At 37.9% G+C, this 21619-nt stretch overlaps 2 protein-coding genes across 2 annotated transcripts in view; both read left to right on the top strand.

Annotated features, from left to right (window-relative positions):
- TOPAZ1 (testis and ovary specific TOPAZ 1) overlaps positions 1-13151 on the top strand; it is a 65133-nt gene extending 51982 nt beyond the window's left edge. Inside the window, exons 17-20 of the mRNA XM_024756478.1 lie at positions 2501-2665; positions 4247-4450; positions 9036-9219; positions 12868-13151. Coding sequence (XP_024612246.1) covers positions 2501-2665; positions 4247-4450; positions 9036-9219; positions 12868-13087 — 773 coding nt within the window. The 3' untranslated portion in view covers positions 13088-13151. The remainder of the gene's footprint in view (positions 1-2500; positions 2666-4246; positions 4451-9035; positions 9220-12867) is intronic.
- A 1985-nt stretch (positions 13152-15136) lies between these two features.
- TCAIM (T cell activation inhibitor, mitochondrial) overlaps positions 15137-21619 on the top strand; it is a 33672-nt gene continuing 27189 nt past the window's right edge. The window contains 2 exon segments of the mRNA XM_024756413.1: positions 15137-15594; positions 21370-21442. Of these exon segments, the coding sequence (XP_024612181.1) occupies positions 15504-15594; positions 21370-21442 (164 nt within the window). The 5' untranslated portion in view covers positions 15137-15503.

Below are 21619 nucleotides of genomic sequence, written 5' to 3'. Positions count from 1 at the left end.
TTGCCCGTGCTCACCTCCTGCTCTGCGGCCCAGTACCGGTCCGCAGCCCACGGGTTGAGGACCCCTGCTCTATTGTTTGGGCCTTACACATTTTCACTTTCACATTTTAAACTCTTTTTCAGCATTGGTACCTTGTATCCTGGCAAATGAACAACAAATTCCTACCTTGCCTTATACCCTTACCAGCATTAAAAAAAAAACCTTAACACTATATTTTTATAGTTAAGGTTTGGAGGCTGAAAAATAAATGTCTTAACTTTCTAGAATACAAATTTTGTAAAAGAAATATTTATATATGCTATTTATTGAGAAACTGCTCTTGAATTTTAAAATAACTTTTATTGCCTTTATATAAGTAATACATGGTTATTACGATTTAATAATAAGTTTTGCTTATCCACTCCTTCTTATTTCCCTATAATGAAATATAGAGAAATTTCTATAGAGAAATAAGAAGGGGTGGATAAGCAAAACTGATGACAAAAAATCCTTATTCAGCCAGCCACCCGGTGTTATAAATAACACTACAGTGTTACTATACAGACTCTTTAGTACCTTTCATTTTTCATCAGGCAACAGTCTTTCTGTGGACATCTTTCTGTGAAAGGGAATATTCCTCTACAACATCACTTAATGGGCTGCATAGTTTTCCATCTTATAAACAAATATAGATAAACATAGATACATAGATATGTCCATGAGTCCACTTTTCTTGAACTAGCTGGTTTTTAAATTTCTATGATAAACAAAATCCCTACTAAACATCCCTGCTAAATCTTAATTATGCCCTTAGGATAAATTCTGATGGAATTGCTGGGTAAAGGTAAGGGCAGTTTAAAGCTTTTTGATAAATGTTGGCAAATTTGCCCTTGTTGCCATTCAGATTTGCAGCAAGTTATTTTGAGTTTATTAGAAAGCCTCCCTTTGTGAGAAAATCTTTAGAGAACAATTGCATAGGTATTGTCTATACAGTCATTGTCCTGTTAGGGATCACAGGTGCACATAAACAGTCCAGATGTTAGTGCCCAGTTTTATGTTTTTTAGTTACCAGACTGGTGCACTTCAGTTTATGCAAGCCCTAATCTGGCTATTCTGAACATTCCATTCCAGGTGTTACCTCTGTGAATAGAATACAGAAGTACTCTACACCTTTAGAAGTGTTGAACTAATTATAGTCATCTTGCCAGCATTTCAAGATGCATATTATGAAGCAAACACCCTTGCCAAATTCATTATTATTTTTCCTATCTCTTTGTTAGTTTGACAGGATAAAAGTGATATTCACTGGTTTGTTTTGCATTTAATTGCTTATTAGAAAATTTAACTATTTTTCTTTTTATTTCTATTTGTACTTATTCTTTTGTGAATTACCAGTTCACATTCTTGGTCTGTTTTTTAATATTAGTATTTCTCATCATTATTGATTTAATCAATTTAGGAGTAAATTAATGAAGGTATCTGTCTAAATGAGTTAATAATTGTAAAGCACTAATATTTGTAAAACACTGCCTCGTAGGTAGTATAAATCAAGTCAACCAGTCAAGTGAGCTCTAGTAATTTAAAAACAAGCTCCTGCTTTAAAGTTTTCTACTCAATAGTTAGACTTTATGTGGCATTGTATGCTTGAATTATCAAATCTTTCTTTAATACTTTCTGTATTTACTGTGCTGGGAAGGCCACAAAAGAAAAGGATTGACTCCTGCTCTTACTCCAGTTGAAAAAGAGCACAGGAATGTGATTTGAATGTTACATGACAACGTTTCATTATGTGTCTCATTATGTGTAAATGATTGAGGGAATTAGGTAAATGGTAAAATGCTGGCATTTCTAACATGTTAACACCTCCGTGTTCTATACTACAGTCTTCCATTGTTTTTCTCAATGTGAAAATCAGGGCAGAAATTAAGGAACTTCAGCATTATAGGTAATACTCTCTTTTCTTTAAGCTGTGTGATGGGTACCTAAGGATTCTTTTTATTATTTTATTATTATACTTTTGTAACTTCCATATGTTAGATATTCCTCTGTACATAGCAAGTATTTTATTTAAAAATTTTTGAATAGGCAGACATTGTGGGGGAAAGCTGCTCCCCAAGAATACCAAAACTAATTAAATTATGTATTCTTTACTGTAAAATTGTTTAATTTGTCTACACAAACAATATTTTACCTTATAATGTATACTCATTATAATCTGAACATTTTGTCATATAAAAATAATCATTAACTTCAGAATCAACAACTGATTGGTACCTTTAGAAAAACGAAGAATTGGTAAAAAGGTAAAAATAACAAAACGGTCATTAGTTGCATCTTCTTAGGATGATGATCATCACTATATAAGTTGTTTCTAATAAATCTGAGCTATGGTTATCTTTCTGAGTACACATATTTAAGTTTTTCCACTTTCTCCAAAAGATACTTAAAAACATTTGTTGTGATTATACTGTTAAATGTAATTTTCATGGTGTAAAGTACTTGTACTTTTTCTTTTTGTAAGAGTCAGAGTGGGTCATCAATACACCACTGTGGCCTTGTGATAGACTGGATGTGCTCAATCGGCATAATCTGCTCTGTACAATTGCACAAGAAATTTTAGCGAAGAGTCTTTACAGACAGACATTTGAAGTTTTGCAAAATCTACCAGGTTTTCAAAATTCTCAAGGTATGTTTTTTAAAAAGTCTAGCTTAATTATCTCTGGCCCATCTGGTATTTAATAAGAAACAGTTCTCCACCTGTTTTGGTTGAATTTTATATTCCAGCATATATTTTTAATGATGTTTTTTGTAAAATGTGTTCTCTGCAAATTGAATATGCTCTCCTGATGGTTTAAAAAAAGAAAAAAAACCAGAGATGCTTATCTTTTATCAGCAGTTCCTACAAGGGGCATTTCATCATTCCTTTTCTAACCTCTGTCAAGTCATCAGCAATCAATGTTAAGTGCCCCCAGCAAGCTTTATACTGTACCTTAAAATAATTTTTTGCATTGGCATAATAAAGAATACCTTTTCTTTTATCACTTAACAAACATAGTTTCCATTACCTTGGAACATAGGAAAACATGGAATAAATGGAGGAAATTAAGCAGATGATGGGTTCAAAGAAAGAGAATGCCAGTGTGGGCGATGGCAGGCAGTGCTCTTGAATGCTTGCAAGTCATATGTCGGTAGCAAGAGAGAGTCCCTGTGAAGGGAAACAGCAAAAGCTTTGGGTCAGGAATGAGCTGGGCAATGGGTTCAGAGTGGTGGGTTAATGTTTAATGAAAACGTTAACTTGAAGGCCTCCCCTCAGTGCTTTATCACTCTCCATTTTCCCAAGTATTGCACTGAGATACTGTATTGTCATTAACATTCTTATCTGATTCTCCCTCTAGATGGTAAGCTCCTTAAAGGCAATTGTTTTCTTTATCGTGGTATCCCTGGTACAATGGCTGCTGTAGAACTGGCTTTTGATATACAATTATCGTGATAATGAAACAAAATATAATAGTGAGATCAAACAGATAGTTGTGCCAGATTTTGGAAGACCCTGAATGGCAGGCTAAAGGAATTTTCTTCTTTATGTCTAGTAAGGGGTCACTAGAGTTTTGGCGCCAGGGCGTGACATAATGGAGTTGGTATTTTCGGAAAGTTCCTCTGGTGGTAATGTTTAGAAAGAGACTAAAGGTAAGGAGATAAATTTCCTGATAAGGCCTAGACCACTAAAAAGTCCTAAAGTGATAAAGACCTAGAGTCTAGGTCATAGACCCACCTGACTGAATATAGGGGATAAAAGAGTTGGAAGTATCCAAGGTGACTTCACTTTCTTCCAAGTGAAAAGCAGAAAGGAGTAGACATACCCAAGAAAGGAGGTTTGTTTTTTTTTTTAATTTGAGAGTGAATATTTATGAGTGGATGATTTCTTTTTAGTCGTGGGAAAAACAAGTCTGAGGTCTGCACTGTAGATAGAATGCAAACAGAACCGTGCAGATGCAGTCACACTTGAGGACCATGGACAGAGGTGTTAATGTAGCCTCTGAAATCATATTCCTTCCACATTCTCCATTACAAAGTGAATGAACCGTTTTGCTTTTGTTGAATTTTTTGTTTCTTTGTTAACTTAGTATGTAAGATGATTGCATTTTTGTGACTCTGACTCTTATAGCAGGTAGGAAGGGGCCAAGGAGAGCAGAGGGGAAAGGAGTAAGAGAGAAGTTTGAGAGAAGATAGATCAGTTTCACTATATCAATGATTTTTTTCTTTTCAGAAACTGTGGAGGTCTCACAGTATAGCCTTCTTTTTAATAAACTTCTAGATGCCTGTATAGAAAGCAACAGTCTTGGTATATCATCCTCCGTGGCAGAATTCATGATTTCAAAGAGCATCCCTATTGATTTTTCCTTTCTTAGAAGATTAATTACTTCTTTAGGAAGAAGTTGTTTATGGTTCAAAGCCAGAGCCCACTACAAAAGTAAGTTACATTTTAAAATTTTAAATTTTGATATATTTTGAATTTGATTTTCTAACCTGAAATCTATGTATAATATTCATGGCGGGGCATTAAATATGTAAAAAGAGCAGTTTATACACATTTAAAAATAGTGGTCTACATAGATTTGTGCTCTTTTGAAACATGTTATTTCTCATTTCTAATTGCTGTATTTTTATTTCTTTCTATATTGGCATGTCCACAGGAGGATATGAAAAGGAAATAAATGACAGAATTTGAACCAGTTTGGCATATTTTATAAATATATAGGAGTAAACCAATTGGTAGAATGAAGCTTAAGGAATACATATTTATCCCTGGTATATCCCTGATCTTTTTGGTTAGAATATGTTATAACAGGCACACAGGAAGTACAGAGGGCGTCATTACAACGCAACATGATATATAACAGTTTTTCACATGGCTCCTAGTAATGTTTACAACTGTTCCTCTCTAACAAGTAAGCCTAGAAAACGAATATCTTCTCTAGTCCCAATCTCCTTGCAAGTATTTTAATTAGAAAACAATTCTGTGTAGAATCTAGATCTAGAAAGGAATTCTTTTCTGCCTTCATGCAGTAATTTGTCTTAAATTTCCATTTCTACCACTATCAACTATATGACAAACATTTGAGTACCTACTCTGTGTCACCACTGTGCCAAATGTGTCAAACATCCCAGCCATCTTACACCAACAAAAACCTCTCTGAACTTGGAAGTGTTTTCAGTGTTCCCAGCTGTGATCAGTTCAGCAAGTGGTTAACTTTTTTTCCCCAGCGAAATGGGAAAGAAACTATTAGTGTGCATTACAGGTAGTAAAATAACATATTATTTGATCAAATTTTCATTTCAGTTACATGTATTCTTATATGTGTGCTAGGGCATTATGTAAAATGTATTTCTTATTGTAGGTTACAATAAAACGTTTTGAAAGCAGAATTTTTATAAAAGGATGATCAGAAATTTAGAGGCAAGGTGGAATTATTTGTTCATAACACCTCATTTCAATTTTGTGGTTATGTTTCAACTACTTATACTATTTCCCTGCAAACTGCTAGAAATCACACCACAAAGTATATATGTACTATTTGCTATAACTTCTTGATTTTAGTTTTTAGAATTGATGTTAATGAGGTATTTTTTTCAAATAATTGTGCAATTTGGGAAAACTGCCATCAGAAGGCATTTATGTGCCGCAGGAATAACGTGTTAACTTGGAAGCACATAAATGAGATTTCTATGAATCTTTCTGTTTTTTAGTTGAAAATAAAATTTTGTATTAAAACAGCTAAACTTAATCATTTAAAAAATTTTCAGTTGACAGCTTTATTGAGATATAATTCAAATGCCACACAGTTCACCCATTTAAACATGTACAATTCAATGGTTTTAACTTATGCAAGTGAGGTGATAGGGTAAAGAGTGTTTTTGTTTTGTTTTGTTTTTAATGTGCCTGAGTTATAAACTGAAGTGAGTAATTTATAGTCACTGATCAGTCTTCAGGACATCTCATTTCCTGACAGTGTTCACATTTAAAATATCAGTGGAACGCTCTTTGGATCTGTCTTCACACACAGGTTAACACATGCTAGGAAAGCCTTTCCGTGCCTTACATCTAGTAGTACATATTTGATTCTGAACTTACAGTTAAGTTTTCATCAAGGCACTGTTAAGGCTGTAGTACCAGTGCCTTTGTTTTGCTTTTTTCTTTAATATTTTTTACAGCTCTATTGAGATAATTTCACATACCATAAACTTTACACATGTGAAGTGTACAGTGCATTTTTATTTGTTTGTTTATTTTTGGTTGTGCTGTGTCTTCATTGCTGCACGCGGGCTTTCTCTAGTTGCAGCGACTGGGGGCTACTCTTGGTTGAGGTGCGTGGGCTTCTCATTGTGGTAGCTTCTCTTGTTGCGGAGCACAGGCTCTAGACACGCAGGCTTCAGTAGTTGTGGTACACGGACTCAGTAGTTGTGGCTCGCGGGCTCTAGAGCGCAGGCTCAGTAGTTGTGGCAAACGGGCTTAGTTGCTCCGCGGCATGTGGGATCTTCCCGGACCAGGGCTCGAACCCGAGTCCCCTGCATTGGCAGGCGGATTCTTAACCACTGCACCACCAGGGAAGCCCCTACAGTGCATTTATTTTTATTGTATTCACAGAGTTGTGCACCACATCTAATTTTAGAGCATCTTCAACACCTCTAGAAAAAGAAACCCTGAACACATTTATATTCACTCCCCATTCCACGTATGTTTCCCACCCGACCCAGTCCTAGGCAACAATTAATCTATCTCTATGGATTTGCCTGTTCTGGGCATTTCACATAAATGGAATCATTCAATTTGTAGTTTTTTGTGACTGGCTTCTTTTACTTAACATAATGTTCTCAAGGTTTCAGTGTTTTCAAGATCCATATCATTAGCCTATATCATTATTTCTTTCCTTTCTAATTACTGAATAATATTCCATCGTACGGAATTTGTTTGTCCATCCATCAATTAATGGACATTTGCTTTGTTTGCACTTTCTGACTATTATAAGTAACACTGCTCTGAACATTCACATGCAAGTTTCTGTGTGGGTGTATGGTTTTCATTTCTCTTTGGAGCAGAATTGGTGGCTCGTATGGTATATCTATGTCTGGCATTTTGAGGAACTGCCAAACTGTTTTCCAAAGAAGCTATCTGTTTTACATTTATATTCCCACCAGCCATGTATGGAATTTCTAGTTTCTTCACATCCTCGCTGAGTCTTTTATTTTAGCCTTCCTGGTGGATATAAAGTGATACTTCACTGAGGTTTTGATTTGCATCTTCCTAATGACTGATGATGTTGAGCATCTTTCAACGTGCTTATTAGCCATTTGTATATCTTTGTAGAGAAATGTCTATTCAATCCTCTGCCCATTTTTTTCTTTGTACTTTTTAAAATTGAGGCGTTTTTCTTGTTTTTTCTTGTTGAGTGTGTTAAGTATGTGTGTGGGTACATATAAATACATACTATTCATATATGTATACATGCACTCTACACACAAGTCCCATGTCAGATATATGAATTCAATTTTTTTTCTATTCCAGGAGTTATCTTTTACTTTCTTGATGGCTTTGCTTGTGTTCCCTAACTAACCAGAAGGAAATTGTCCAGGGACAGCAGAATTGCCTTCCTGATGTGCTTACCTAGTCCTAAAAATACGGCTTTTCTGTCAGAACTGAAAAGTCGGGAAGGGAAGATGTTATTAGTATATCTTTTCCTTACTTTCCCCCGCTAAAACCAAATAGGAGTATTTTTCTTTTCATGTTTGATTTTAGGGTAAAAGATAATATTAGTAAATTTCTCCTTAGTTTGTTGGCTTTTGTTTTCCTCTTCTGCTCAGAAGTAAAACAGGTGTGCATGTAAATTATACCTACCAATAGTTAGGAATGTTAACGAGTCAATAGTTTGTTGGTCCCGGCAGTGATCTAGGAAGGTGGGACTTCCTAGTGGTTACGATTCCAAAATCTGGAGTCAGAAGGCCAGGGTGCTTACCCAAAGCCCCCCCATCTATAATATGGGAGTTGTTGTACCTAATTGCAAAGGTAGTAAACTGTCAGGTTAAAATTAGATAAAACCTATGTGTTTAGCTCAGGTACCTGGCATATAGTAGGTCCTCAAAGATTAGTCATCATCATCCATATTAGAAAGATATATTGAAGAAATTTAACTTAATAAAACATTTTAAACAAATTTTACACACAGATTTGAATTGGTTTCAGTAAAAGACAACAAATATAATATTGCCTATATACAATTTGGATGTCCTGGACTGATGTATAGGGGATTTCCCTGTATATCACCTGTAATAAGCACCTAAACAGTTTAAAAGTTGAATCTGTTCTTTGGAAAAGCAAGATTTTTAGAACATGAATTGGAGAACAACACACTGAGCACCTACATGATGGAAATGTGTCTTACTCATTTTTATATCTAGTGTTTAGCAAAATGCCAGACATTTGTAGGAACAGCAAATATTTATTGCACAGACTTTAAACAGCACTATAAATAAGTACACTCAAAAATACTATAAAACTATGTGATAGAAAGTAAAATCTTCAAATTATAATTTCTATTTCTTCATTTTGGATTCATAATTCAAGATATGTAGTTATATATATATAATTATATATAATATTATATATATAATAACTGTATGTAGTTGCTATTAGACCCAGATCCCATTAAAACAAAACCCAAGTAGCTATTCTGGTTTTTTAGTTATTCTGAAATTACGTTGTGTTGACTATGGCTTAAAATAAATGGACATTTGCTACAATGAGGCTCAAAAGTTCTTTTTCAGGGTTTGTTTTTTTTGCAATTTCTCACTTCATGTTTAATGTTTCAAAACCATTTTACAAAGAATGATCTCAATTGGACTAGGATAAGCTCACTACCATATAATTTATGCAATAAATCTGCTTTGAATGCGAAGAATTATTCTGAAACAAAAGTAATTATCACCTGTGGATATTTTGGAAGTCTAGGTTTTCACCTACTGGGGTTTTAGTAAAGTTTGATCTGTTACTTGACTTTCAGGTGCTCTTTCATTGGGTTGCTACCCACCATTGGAGGGAAATTTATACCAAAAACTTCTACTGATTCCTTCCTATTTGTCTGAGATTGAAATGCTTTTAGCTATTGAAATCTTCATGGTATCTAATGCTAGTAGTATTCAGAGTCCTGGAGCTTCTACACAGGTGCTGCAGATAGTTTTAAAAAGGTTGGTTGAAATAACTTCTGACTGCATCCTGAAAGCAGATCATGTCCCTACACTTGCCCTAGGATGTAAATGTTTTATTTGTTTGTATATATATAAACAGTTATATATTTATATACTGCATATTTATATATTCATATACTTGTGCATGTGTGTATTGGCAAACTTTGGTAGCATTTATACTGAGAAAGGATTTGACGTATTTGAGGTTTAAATCCAAACAAGTTAGTACCTTTCAGTAAACATTTTAACAACTTCAGAGATCTTGTTTAGGTGTTCAAAGAGATGGGTCTTTTTATATTTTTTTTTTTTGTGGTACGCTGTTGTGTATGCTTTCACTGTTGTGGCCTCTCCTGTTGCAGAGCACAGCCTCTGGAAGCGCAGGCTCAGCGGCCATGGCTCATGGGCCCAGCCGCTCCGCGGCATGTGGGATCTTCCTGGACCGGGGCATGAACCCGTGTCCCCTGCATCAGCAGGCGGACTCTCAACCACTGCACCACCAGGGAAGCCCGAGATGGGTCATTTTAGGTGTGGACCTTTCTCGTGTACTGGTGGTTTTTAGTTAGGTACCTAAAAGTTATCTTTTTGGTCAACACAAAAGATCTAAGAACCAGGTCAAAAAGGGAAATATATGATAATTTATTAGGTTCAGTCAAGAATCCTGTTCAAAATAAAGCCATCAGCCTAGTTTCAATATTTTAAAATGTTGTTATAAATGCATAAATATTATAATGTAGCTGTTGGACCAGAGTGGCATCCCTTCAGATAATTTTGTTCAAAATCCCAGAATTTAGTTTTACACCACTCCAATTTCTTGTCAGCTTTATCTAGGAAACTTGTAATATAAGGATCTCATGGGACTCCTGTTTTGGCATTTCTTAACAATAATTTTGCTTCAGTTTACTGGTGTTAGAAACCAGATCCTCAGACTGAATATTCTGTTAGTTATCTATTACAGTGTAGAAGTTACCCCAAAGCTTAGTGGTTTAAAATAGCAAGTATTTTCTTAGTTTCTGTGGGTCAGGAATTTTAGAGTAGCTTAGCCAGATGGTTGTGGCTAGGGGTCTCTCATGTCGTTGGACTCAGGATGTGGTCAGGACCTGCAGTCACCTACTTGATGGCTTCACTGCGGCCGGAGGATCCGTTTCCTAGCTGGCTCACTCATGCCTGTTGGCAGGAAGCCTCAGCTCCTCACCACACGGGCCCCTCCATAGGTTCCTTCAGTGCCTTCATGACACAACAGCTAACTTCTCTCAGAGTGAGTGATCCAGGAGAGAGAACGCAAGGAGGAAGCTGCAGTGCCTTTTGTGATCTTAACATCAAGAACTGTGAAGGCTCTGAGATTCCACCCCATTTGCAGGCTGTAAGTCAGCCTGCCATAGTTTCACGGATCCTGGCATAAGACACAAGACCTCCTGGGTTGGAGACAGGACTTTATTACTCGTGGCACAGCAAGCAGCATGATTATCTGCATATTTGTATCTCTTCCTCTTGCTCCCAGGTCCCACACTTGGGCCCAGATGGATACCTGCACATGCAGTGGGTTCCATTACCTGAGAGGAATCCTGAACTTAGGAACCCTAATCTTTTACAATGGGTAATAAACATACCTGCCCCTTGCTCTTCAGATGGAAACGCTATCTCCACTTTGTAAGGCTGTAAGCAAACCTGTCTTTTGCTCCTGAAGGAGAAACTATCTTTGTCTTTCAAGGTTGTCCACTATATTAAACATCCTTGAAATCTGGAACAAGGGGTAATCAGTGTCTCTGCTCTCAGAACTTCCAGAAATGCAAGGGACCATGAAAATTGATATCTAACAATCTAGTGTCCAAAGTTGTGCATCATTTCTGCTCTATTTATTGGAGATAAACAAGTCATTCAATCCAGCCTACACTTAAGGGGAGGAGAATTTATTTTAGGTCCACCTTTTTTTTTTTTAAACCCACTAAAATTAGCTTTTTTGTTAATTTTAGTCGGTTTAAAAAATTAACAAAATTTGTTAATTTTGTTAATTTTCTTGAGGGCCTTCTGTTTACAACTATGCACTACAGTTGCATGAGGCGTTTGGGCTCTCCATTATCCTAACGAGGGTTTGGTTTTCTCATAACTTTCCATTCCCCAAATATGCAGTCTGTTTATTCATTATTGAATTTGTGGGGTATTTGTGATGCCAGCACATAACTAGTGACATGCCTGGATCTTCTATTTTGTCCTAACCAATAGTGTTTTCTCCATTACCGTTATCATACCAAGCCCTGCTTTGTTACATTAACCTCTGAGAGAGTTTTTATTCATCTTAAGACTTTCAGAAACTGCATATAGTTGGTGTATGCCCAGTCTACCAGATTTCAGGCACCAGTCCTAAGCCAGAATGTACTAGAAGCGGCCTGACCAATCTTTGCCCTCTCTGATCACTGATTCCTGTTCAAAGTGGAAGTCCTTACTCCCACCACTCTGTAGACCACACTGTTGTGCTAACACAGGTAGGCTCATACTCGGGCCTTGCTGCTGAGCCTTATAGGTGCCCAGAGCAGGATGCAGTGAACACAGAGAAAAAATGATGCCTAAAAACAGCTACATCTCTATTTTATATACTTCTTACTCCCTATCCCATAGGAGAAATAGCCATAAGGTATGAGTTTTATGAAATTTGGTGACTGTTAGAAAAGTTATTTTAAAATTCCAGCACTTTAGTGAAGTACCTTAAATCAGGACTGAAAATAACTTAGTAGAAAGTTATTCAGATATGAATATACTATAAATATTATAGTATACTATAATATACTATATTATAGTATATATATACTATATAATATACTATATTATAGTATATATATATGCTATATAATATACTATAAAAATTTAGTATGAAGGCATACAGCTACAATTTCTGTTACCAGATGTGAGCTACAAATTAAGTATATGCTTATAATTTAAAATAGCCATATCAAGGTAAAACACATGAATGTTAGTAACTCCAAACTCGATTAAATTTACTATTCTATTATGCGTTGTAATGAATAATTATACAGTTGTTAATTTGAAAATACAAAGAGAGGTTATTAGTTGTGTTCTAGATCAGTGTTTCCAAACTGCGGGTTGTGGCCCATTTGTGTAGTGAAATCAGTTTAGGGGGTTGCAACCATTTTATTTTAAAAAATGAAACAATAGAAAATAGGGTCATAAGGGTAAGTCTTGTGAAACTTTTCAGTTTTTATGTATGCAGGTATATATTGGGTCACAATATAAAATGTCTTTATTACTGTGTGTCATGGTCAAACAAGTTTGAAAGCCACTGTTAGAATAGAGTAAAAAGGGGCTTCCCTGGTGGTGCAGTGGTTGAGAGTTCGCCTGCAGATGCAGGGGACGCGGGTTCGTGCCCCGGTCCGGGAGGATCCCACATCCCACATGCCGCGGAGCGGCTGGGCCCGTGAGCCATGACCGCTGAGCCTGCGCGTCCGGAGCCTGTGCTCCGCAACGGGAGAGGCCACAACAGTGAGAGGCCCGCGTACCGCAAAAAAAAAAAAAAAAAAAGAATATAGTAAAAAGACTGTCATAGCTTAGAACCAATAAATGTAAATTACTATCTTTTGAAGAAACTATATAGCTTCTTTTTCGAGTTTCTGACTTTGCGAGGTGTTCACTTTGTAGATGTGAAGAAAACAAATCTTGGAGCAAGGATGATTATCAAGCTGCAGTGGAAAGATTAATTATGGCTGCTCGTATATCAGATCCAAAGCTCTTCATTAAGCACATGACCGTCAATGTTAATAAGGAACAGGTTTATAGTTTGGAACATTGTTCTGCCCTGAAATGGTTGAAAGAGAATATGAAGTGGGCTGGAAAGGTTTGGCTTTTCAGTAACCATTAGTTATTAAAGGCTTTTTTTTTTTAAGTTCAAGTAATCATTGTTGAAAATAAAAGGCAACGAAAATAAAGACAGTTTTCACTATATTCAGCTTTTGCTCTTTGATTTATAGTATGTCAGTAGCTTTCAAACTAAAAATTTTGAGGTATGCAATTTATAACAGTTTTACCCATACTGCAAATGATTTTTCAGATTACTTTTTGACGTCTCTTTAATTTAGGTAAACCTAAGTATGGTGAATCCCAATTTATTCTGAAATCCAAACAGTGAAAAATCACAAACTGAGTATTGTGCATTTAATAAGAGGGAGACATAGAGGGGAAAATATTCAAGCAGGTGTCTGGAGCTTTCAGAACAACCTTTCGGGTTATGAAGTAGATTTGGTGAGCACTCAGTCCAGTCTCTAAAGCCTATTGTACATTTGTAAAATAGAATAGTAAAATAATACTGGAAAATGACTCAAACACTAAAATTCCAGAGTACCTTCTGAGTTATACCAGAAATTTTAAATTATTCTCTAAAGTTTTCCTTTAGTGTATCTTAAAATACTATATGTATCTTGAAAATTACATTAGGTATGACTAAAGAAATCAGTATTTTAAACAAATATACCAGAACCTATCCAAACAAGACTTGCACTTTTCAAGCCACCTTGGGAAGTTTAAGCTTCTTTTCTGAACCCATCTGCAGAATCTGTAGCAGTCATTCCCCAAGGTGGTCATCCTCAATCCTTAATTTGATACTTTAGATTTGATACTTTAAACCATAATTTAAATCATTTAGAGAAAATGTCTGAGTAAGGGGAGTAATAAAAGAGTAAGTGGTGACTAAGGGGACTGAAAGTATTTCTTAAAGGGGTCCCCAAAATATGGTAATGGCAGCATCACTGGAATAAGTCTATAACCTCACAAGAATAAAAAAGTTAAAACCTAGCGCTTAGCAGAATGCCTTACTATGATAAAATGTGGAATGAATACTCTCGTGAATGGGATATGGGAAGTAAGGCATAAGTAGACATCAAGAAAGAGGCCCCCCCAAAAAATAATAAAAAATTTAAAAATTTTTAAAAAAAGAGGCCCAGTTCTCTAGTATGAACAAATTGAGTGACTAACTGCCATTACTGAAATTCAGCACCTAAGAAATAATTTGGGTTCGGAGATTACCACCATCAGTTTGAAGAGCCTTTGAGGACAAGTGAAGAACGGTAAGTGGGCAATTATAACCTTATGCTGGTGGCAAGGATGTATTTGAAAGGATGAAGATGCGAAAGATGATAAATTAAGCTTTTAGGAAAAATGGGATTGGATGGAACGGACCACAAATTGACCAGCTGGTTTCTAATGAACGATAAGTCAAGAACCCTTAGGGCTGGAACAAAGGGAGGTTGGTTGTTTTGTTTGTTTTGTTTTTTGGTATTCTGGGGGTATTTTTTGGTTTGGGGTTGTTTTTTTTCCCCCGCCTCGGTCAACGGTGCCAAAAGGTAGGAAAAGAGCGGTTATTGTATTTGTCTTATTCCATCTTTGGCAGTTTATGGGAATAACCAAAGTCATAGAAGCGAAATACAGCTAACAGTAAAAACCCCCAAGCTGATAGTGGAGAATTCCTTAAGGGCCAAAGTCAAAAGGAAAATGCAAACCGGAGAAAATAGTCTTAATTAGCTATATTTATGTGAAGAAAGCCAAAGGCTATACTCAGTAAGACCTTTAAAACCTGGAGGTCTCAAGCGAGAGTCGTCCTAAGGCGTCAGCTCCGAACGGTCTGCGGACTGATCCGCCAAGCCAGCCTCCTCCCCTCCCAGGCGCCGGGGGTTGGGGGACCCGGGCCGGGGAGGAAAGCTGGGCTGGCGCATGCGCACGCTCGGTCGTCCTTCTTTCCTTGCCCTCCCCACCAACCCTCGGTCCAGGCCCGGCCACCTGACGCCCAGTCATTTTCCGACTCCCTCCCGCCTAGTCCTTCCTATCCCTTAGCGCTCATTCGCGCCTTCTAAAGCCTTCAGCTGAGTGCGCGGAGCCCGCTCCGGGCCGAGCCGTAAGAAGACGGAGGGACAAGAGCTTCCACGCTGCGAGAAGCCTGGCGTTCACCTAGTTGCTGACGTCAGGGTGGGGCTGAGAACCGCTAGGCTTTTAAGCCGCGTCCTGGGGGTGTGCGCAGGCGCCCCAGAGAGGAAGGCCTGGCACGCTTCAGCCAATGAGAGCGCGACCTGCGGCCCGGCCCAGAGCCCGGACTCCTCTCGAGCAAGCTTCTGCGGCAGGCGCCGACGGACGGGTGGAGCAGTACGCGCCCAGCTGAGATTTCTCGGGTGGGGACTCAGCACCGCGGGTAGGAGCCTGTCAGAGCCTGTCGTCAGGTGGGGCGAGAGCGGGCGGGAGCTCCGTCCCGGCGGCGCGCGCTCGTTGGCCGGGCTGGCGCCCCGGTGCGCATGCGCCCCTGCCTGGCCCAGCGCACCCCTGCAGAGCCCCGCGAGAGGATCGACCGTCCTTCCTCCTGGTACCTGGTGGGAGGTGGAGCAGGTAGGAGGAAGCCTTCGCGGCGGACCCTCGCCAGAACTGTAAGCAGGACGGGAGGGGCTCCATTTGTGCTTTCAGGCTGCTCGGGGCAGAAGCGGGGGTGGGGGTGGGGGTCGGGGTGGGCAGCGATCAGAGTCGCCTTAGCTCGACGTGCTAACTTTTGAACCCAGGCAGTGCCGGGATCGGAGTGCCCGCATAGTATCTGTTTTAACTTGTTTTGAAATGAGAAACCTGAGACGATTTAGGTTTTGTTTCCGACTATCACATTTCCCCGAAGTCTTTGACTTATCCTAGGATATGGTTATGATTCAAATCTCATAGCAAAAGATTTACAAAAGGAAGCTTAAAAACCCTTGATACTTTGCTTTGCTGCAATTTATTAATTTATCTAAAGGGCTTCCTGCTTTTTCCCTTCCCTGAGAAGTGTTAAACCGAAGAGCAGTGAAATATTGCCTGCTTTTATCTCTCCTTGATAGAACAAACTACTTTTTAAAACCTTACAAGATAGTTACTAAGGAAAGTCACAGTTTAAATGAGAGTAGCCTGAGGATATTAACTCTGTTCAAATAAGTTACTAGGACCTCTGTGTGGCAAACGTGGTTTCTATCGAATGTAATTTAAACAACTCTTAGACTACCCGTAATTTGGCTTTTCCACCAATTTAGATATCTCTTTCTACCCAATTTGATCTGAAACTGCCTAGAAGATTTAATGCCTCACTTTAAACAGCACAGGACTTACCTGGTGGCACAGTGGTTAAGAATCCGCCAGCCAATGCAGGGGACATGGTTTCGAGCCCTGGTCCGGAAAGATCCCACATGCTGCGGAGCAACAGGCCATGCACCACAGTTACTGAGCTTTCCCTGACAGTGTCATGTTCACTTAAATTTGCCTTGAATTGGCCTAGATCAGCGCCATCCAATAGAAATACAATATGAGCCACAGATGTAATTTAAATTTTCCTGGTAGTAAATCACAAAAGACCAGGTCGTGTTTTGCTTTTAAAAAAGCAAAAAGAAACAAGTGAAATTAATAAATTATCATTTCAACATCTAATCAGGATAAAATATTATTAATGGGATACTTTGCATTTTCTTCATACTAAATCTTTAAAACCCAATGGGTACTTTACACTTAAAACACGTCTCAGTTCACAGTAGCCACATGTGCTAGGGGCTCCCTTATTAGGCAGCACAAGTCTAGATTCGAATTCTCTTTACTGCAGTGTGAACCTTTTTAGGAAATAGCCAACTCACCAAAAAAGCAGGCAGAAAATACCTAACTCTTAACCTATTGTAGCCTAATTTTTTTTTTTTAAGTTCTTTCTAAAGCTAGAAACCATGATTTAATGTTCAGACTTGTATTTGAGAACCTTTTATTTTCATTGGGAGAATCTCTTGTCACTCTTCCAAGTATTAATGTCCTTTTTTTAGTCATTGCTCAGTACTAAGTTTAATTATACCCTATGATTACAGAGTGAACAATGAATGAATTATTTTTCTGAACAACTGAAGACCCAGACTTTTAAATACAGAAACTTTTTTTTTTTGGCTTTGATTATTTTTGACAGAATCACTTCTAAAACATGCTCTATAATTCTCTGCATGACATACTTTATGCTCCATGTTTGAAAGTCACTGAGGATACAATCCCTAATTTTTGCAACTTTGCTGTGAGTGACTCTTTGGAGACTAATTCTGAAGTAACTCGTAAGATGAATCGCTAAATCAGCTTTTCCTAACAATTCTTTTTTTTTTTTTTTTTTGTGGCCTGGCCACATGGCTTGTAGTATCTTAGTTCCCCAACCAGGGATGGAACCCGCGCCCTCTGCAGTGGAAGCACCGAGTCCTAACCACTGGACTGCCAGGGAAATCCCTCCTAACAATTCTTATTTATAGGTGTTTAGATATGTACATTTCTAAACAGTGTAACTTGGCTGCCTGCCTCTCAAATTCTTTGTGAATCAAATCGGAGACAGTCTTTTCTAAATCAACTTCCAAAAATTTTATTGTCTTTTTAGTGTGCTTTAACTTCTGTTTCAAATCAGTGATCATGACAGTTCCTTTTCACTGTTTTATTTGTTTTGATGTCTTGCTTTGGAAAATGGGGAGTAGAGTAGGACTTGGATCACCTACATTGCACATCAGAAAGAGACACTGTGATTTCATGAACTTCTAAGATACTGCTGCAACAGACCATTAAAACAGGTTACATCATTGCTGCGATGGTAGGCCTAAGTGCTAGGCCTACTTAGTTCAGTACTTCTGACTTTTCAAGGCTTCTTATAAGATCATTTTATGCTGAAAAGGATGATGGTTAGAGCTTGGCCGCATATTATTTTCATCTCTTACCCATTCATATTCTTGGTTGATCATATGCCCCTCGAGTATTATTCCTCATTTCTTACCCAAGTTTTAGCTCATTTATTAGCATCTTTGCAGTTAAGTGGCATAAATTTTCTTACTAATATTAAAAATGAAATGTCATTGTGTGTGAATATGAGGGGCTGTTTTCTTCTTGAGCTAGACTGGAATCACAGTCCAAGGCTGTCACTGGACAGATTTCCCAGGGCCGGGGGCCTGTCTTAAATACTGAATGAACAACACATATTCCTGCTCTGTTCCTTTTCATTGTTTAATTTTGTATGCTAGAAGCATTGATTTTTTTTTTTTTTTGCGGTATGCGGGCCTCCCAGTGTTGTGGACTCTCCCGTTGCGGAGCACAGGCTCCGGACGCGCAGGCCCAGCGGCCATGGCTCATGGGCCCAGCCGCTCCGCGGCACGTGGGATCTTCCCGGACCGGGGCACGAACCCGCGTCCCCTGCATCGGCAGGCTGACTCTCAACCACTGCGCCACCAGGGAAGCCTTGATTTGATTTTTTTTTTTTTTTTTTTTAAGAGCATGCTTCGCGTGCTCATTGTAAATAAACTAGGAAATTTTAAAAAGTAAAGGGCTTCCTATCCTACCACCTAAAGAGAGCCAGTGCTGGATTGGATATGTATATTCTTCTGGTCTCTTCTTTGCAAGCTTGGAGGCTTGTACCTGTTCTATCTTACTAAGTCGAGATTGTTCAGTTACTTCATAATGACGTTTAGTGAGAATTCAGTCGGTCGTGGGCAGCACTGAAACTTTAGTCAAAATGGTTCTTTCTTCCTCATTGTATCGCCATTTAATCTCAGAAAGTTCCCAAATGGTAGGAGTATTTCTGGTATCCGTATTTGTCTCAAACAAAATAGCAAGGTGAAGGGTTAAATAAAAATCACGTTTTTAAACATTTAAATGAATATCTATAAACACATTCTGTATCCAAGAGGGTCTTGCCACACCAGTCAACCAGAAAATAAATGGAAGCACCCACTGTTGTTTGCAAATGCACTTTTTAAATAGGTAATTCTTGATTTGTCTTTTAAATACATCTTTCTATTATCCTGTTAATGACAGTTTTGCTTCATTACCTTGGTTCAGATATATTAACTGCATTATGAAAAAATTTTTTAAACTTTTTAATTCTTAAGATTTGACAGAATAGGACTTGAGCCACGTGGTGGTTTGTTTTGAGCAAATACACTCTTCCACAGGCTCAGAGCTTCATAAGCCGGGGGAAGCAAGGATTTTTTACGTGGTGATTATCACGTGAATAATATGGCATTTCAAGACAGGTTGCTCATAGAATTTTTAAAATCACTTGGTCAGTTGACATGGAGACTATAGTATAGTTGAAATTCTTGCTGAAGCTCTAAATTTTTGGAAAAGTCCATGTGATTCAAATCATGTCCCCCCTTTTAGCTGCTTAACCTTTTAAAAAAACATAAGCTTTATTTTTTAGAGCAGTTTTAGGTTCACAGCAAAACTGACCAAAGTACGAGTTCCCACATACCCCCTCCCCACACACAGCCTCCCACACCTGAGTTGTACATTTGTTACAATCGGTGAACTTAAATCGACACTTCATTCTTGCCCAAAGTCCATAGTTTACATTAGGGTTCACTCTTGGTGGGGTACATTCCACGGGTTTGGACAAATGTATAATGACACGTACCTACCATTGTAGTATTTTTATACAGAGAGTTTCACTGTCCTAAAAATCCTCTGTGCTCCACCTATTCATCCCTCCCTCTCCTCCAACCCCCGGCAACCACTGATCTTTTTACTATCACCAGAGTTTTGCCTTTTCCAGAAAGTCATAGAGCTGGAATCGTACAGTATATAATCTTTCCAGATTGGCTTCTTTTGCTGAGTAATATGCATTTAAATTTCCTCAATGTCTCTTCATGGCTTGATAGCTCATTTCTTTTTGGCAATGAATAATATTCAATTGGCCGGATGTACTACCGTTTATCCACTCACCTACTGAAAGATATCTTGGTTGCTTCCAAGTTTTGGCAATTAAGAATAAAGCCACAATAAACATCCGTGTGCAGGTTTGTGTGTAGACAAGTTTTCAATTCATTTGGGTAAATACTAAGGAGGGTAGTTACTGGATCATATGGTAAGAGTATGTTTAGTTTTGTAAGAAAGCCCCAAACTGTCTTCCAAAGTGGCTGTATCATTTTGCATTCCCACTAGCAATGAACGAGAGTTCCTGTTGCTCCACATCCTCACCAGCATTTGGTGTTGTCGGTGTTTTGGATTTGGCCATTCTAATAGGTGTGTTGCAGTACCTCATAGTTTTAATTTGCATTTCCCTGATGACCTATGATGTGGAGCGTATTTTCATATGCTTATTCACCATCTGTATGTCTTCTTGCAGGAGGTGTCTGTTCAGGTGTTTGACCCATTTTTAAAATCAGGTTGTCCATTTTCTTATTGTTGAGTTTTAAATGTTTTTTGTATATTTTGGATAGCAGTCCTTTGTCAGATATGTGTATCTTTTACAAATATTTTCTCCCAGTCTGTGGCTTGTCCTCTTGTTCTCTCTACATTGTCTTTTGCAGAGCAAAATTTTTAATTTTAATGAAATTCAGTATATCAATTCTTTTCCTTCATGGATCATGTGTCTGGTGTTGTATCTAAGAAGTCACTGACATACCTTAGGTCATCTAGGTTTTCTCCTAGGTACCCTTCTAGGAATTTTATAGTATTTTTGTTTTACATTTAGGTCTTTGATCCATTTTGAGTTAACTTTTGTGAAGGGTGTAAGGTCTGTGACTAGATTAATATTTTTGCATGTAGATGTCCAGTTGTTCCTGTACCATTTGTTGAAAAGATTATTGTTGCTCCATAGTATTGCCTTTGCTCCTTGTCAAAGATAAGTTGGCTATATTTTTGTAGGTCTATTTCTGGGCTCTCTATTCTGTCCCATTGATCTATTTGTCCGTTCTTTCACCAGTGCCACACTGTCTTGATTACTGTAACTTTACAGTAAGTCTTGAAGTCCAGTAGTGTCAGTCCTCCAACTTTATTCTTCTTCAGTATTGAGTTGGCTACTCTGAGTCTTTTGCCTCTACATATAAACTTTAGAATGAGTTGATTTCCATAAAATAACTTGCTGGGATTTTGATTGGGATTGCATTGAATCTGTAGATCAAGTTGGAAAGAACTGACATCTTCACAATATCAAGTCTTCCTATCCATGAACATGGAATATCTCTCCATTTATTTAATTCTTCTTTGATTTCTTTCATCAGAGTTTTACAGTTTTCCTCATATAGATCTTGTACATATTTTGTCAGATTTATAACTAAGTATTTCATTTTGGGGGGTGCTAATGTAAATGGTAATGTGTTTTTAATTTCAAATTCCACTTGTTCATTAATGGTATCTGCTTAACTTTTTAAGTGATTAATGGATGCCTGGAAGTTGACCTACATATATATTCAGAAATGTTTTGCCACCTGAGACCTGTGAGGAGGTAAGCTTTGTGGTTCCATCTGTTATTAGTATTTGTGGGGGTGGAGGGGTGTGGAATCTGTTACGTGTTTAGCTATTTCAATTTATTATAATTTATCAAATTCTAACTATTTTGTAGATAATATGGTGGAGGGCAGGAATAAAAAAAGAAACAGAAAATTCATGTGAACATCCAGGT

Source organism: Neophocaena asiaeorientalis, unplaced genomic scaffold, assembly GCF_003031525.2.
Source record: "Neophocaena asiaeorientalis asiaeorientalis breed wild unplaced genomic scaffold, Neophocaena_asiaeorientalis_V1.1 scaffold265, whole genome shotgun sequence".
NCBI classification, from domain to species: Eukaryota; Metazoa; Chordata; class Mammalia; order Artiodactyla; family Phocoenidae; genus Neophocaena; species Neophocaena asiaeorientalis.
The sequence above is the reverse complement of the archived record's forward strand: the minus strand, read 5'-3'. Positions and strand labels throughout refer to the sequence as shown.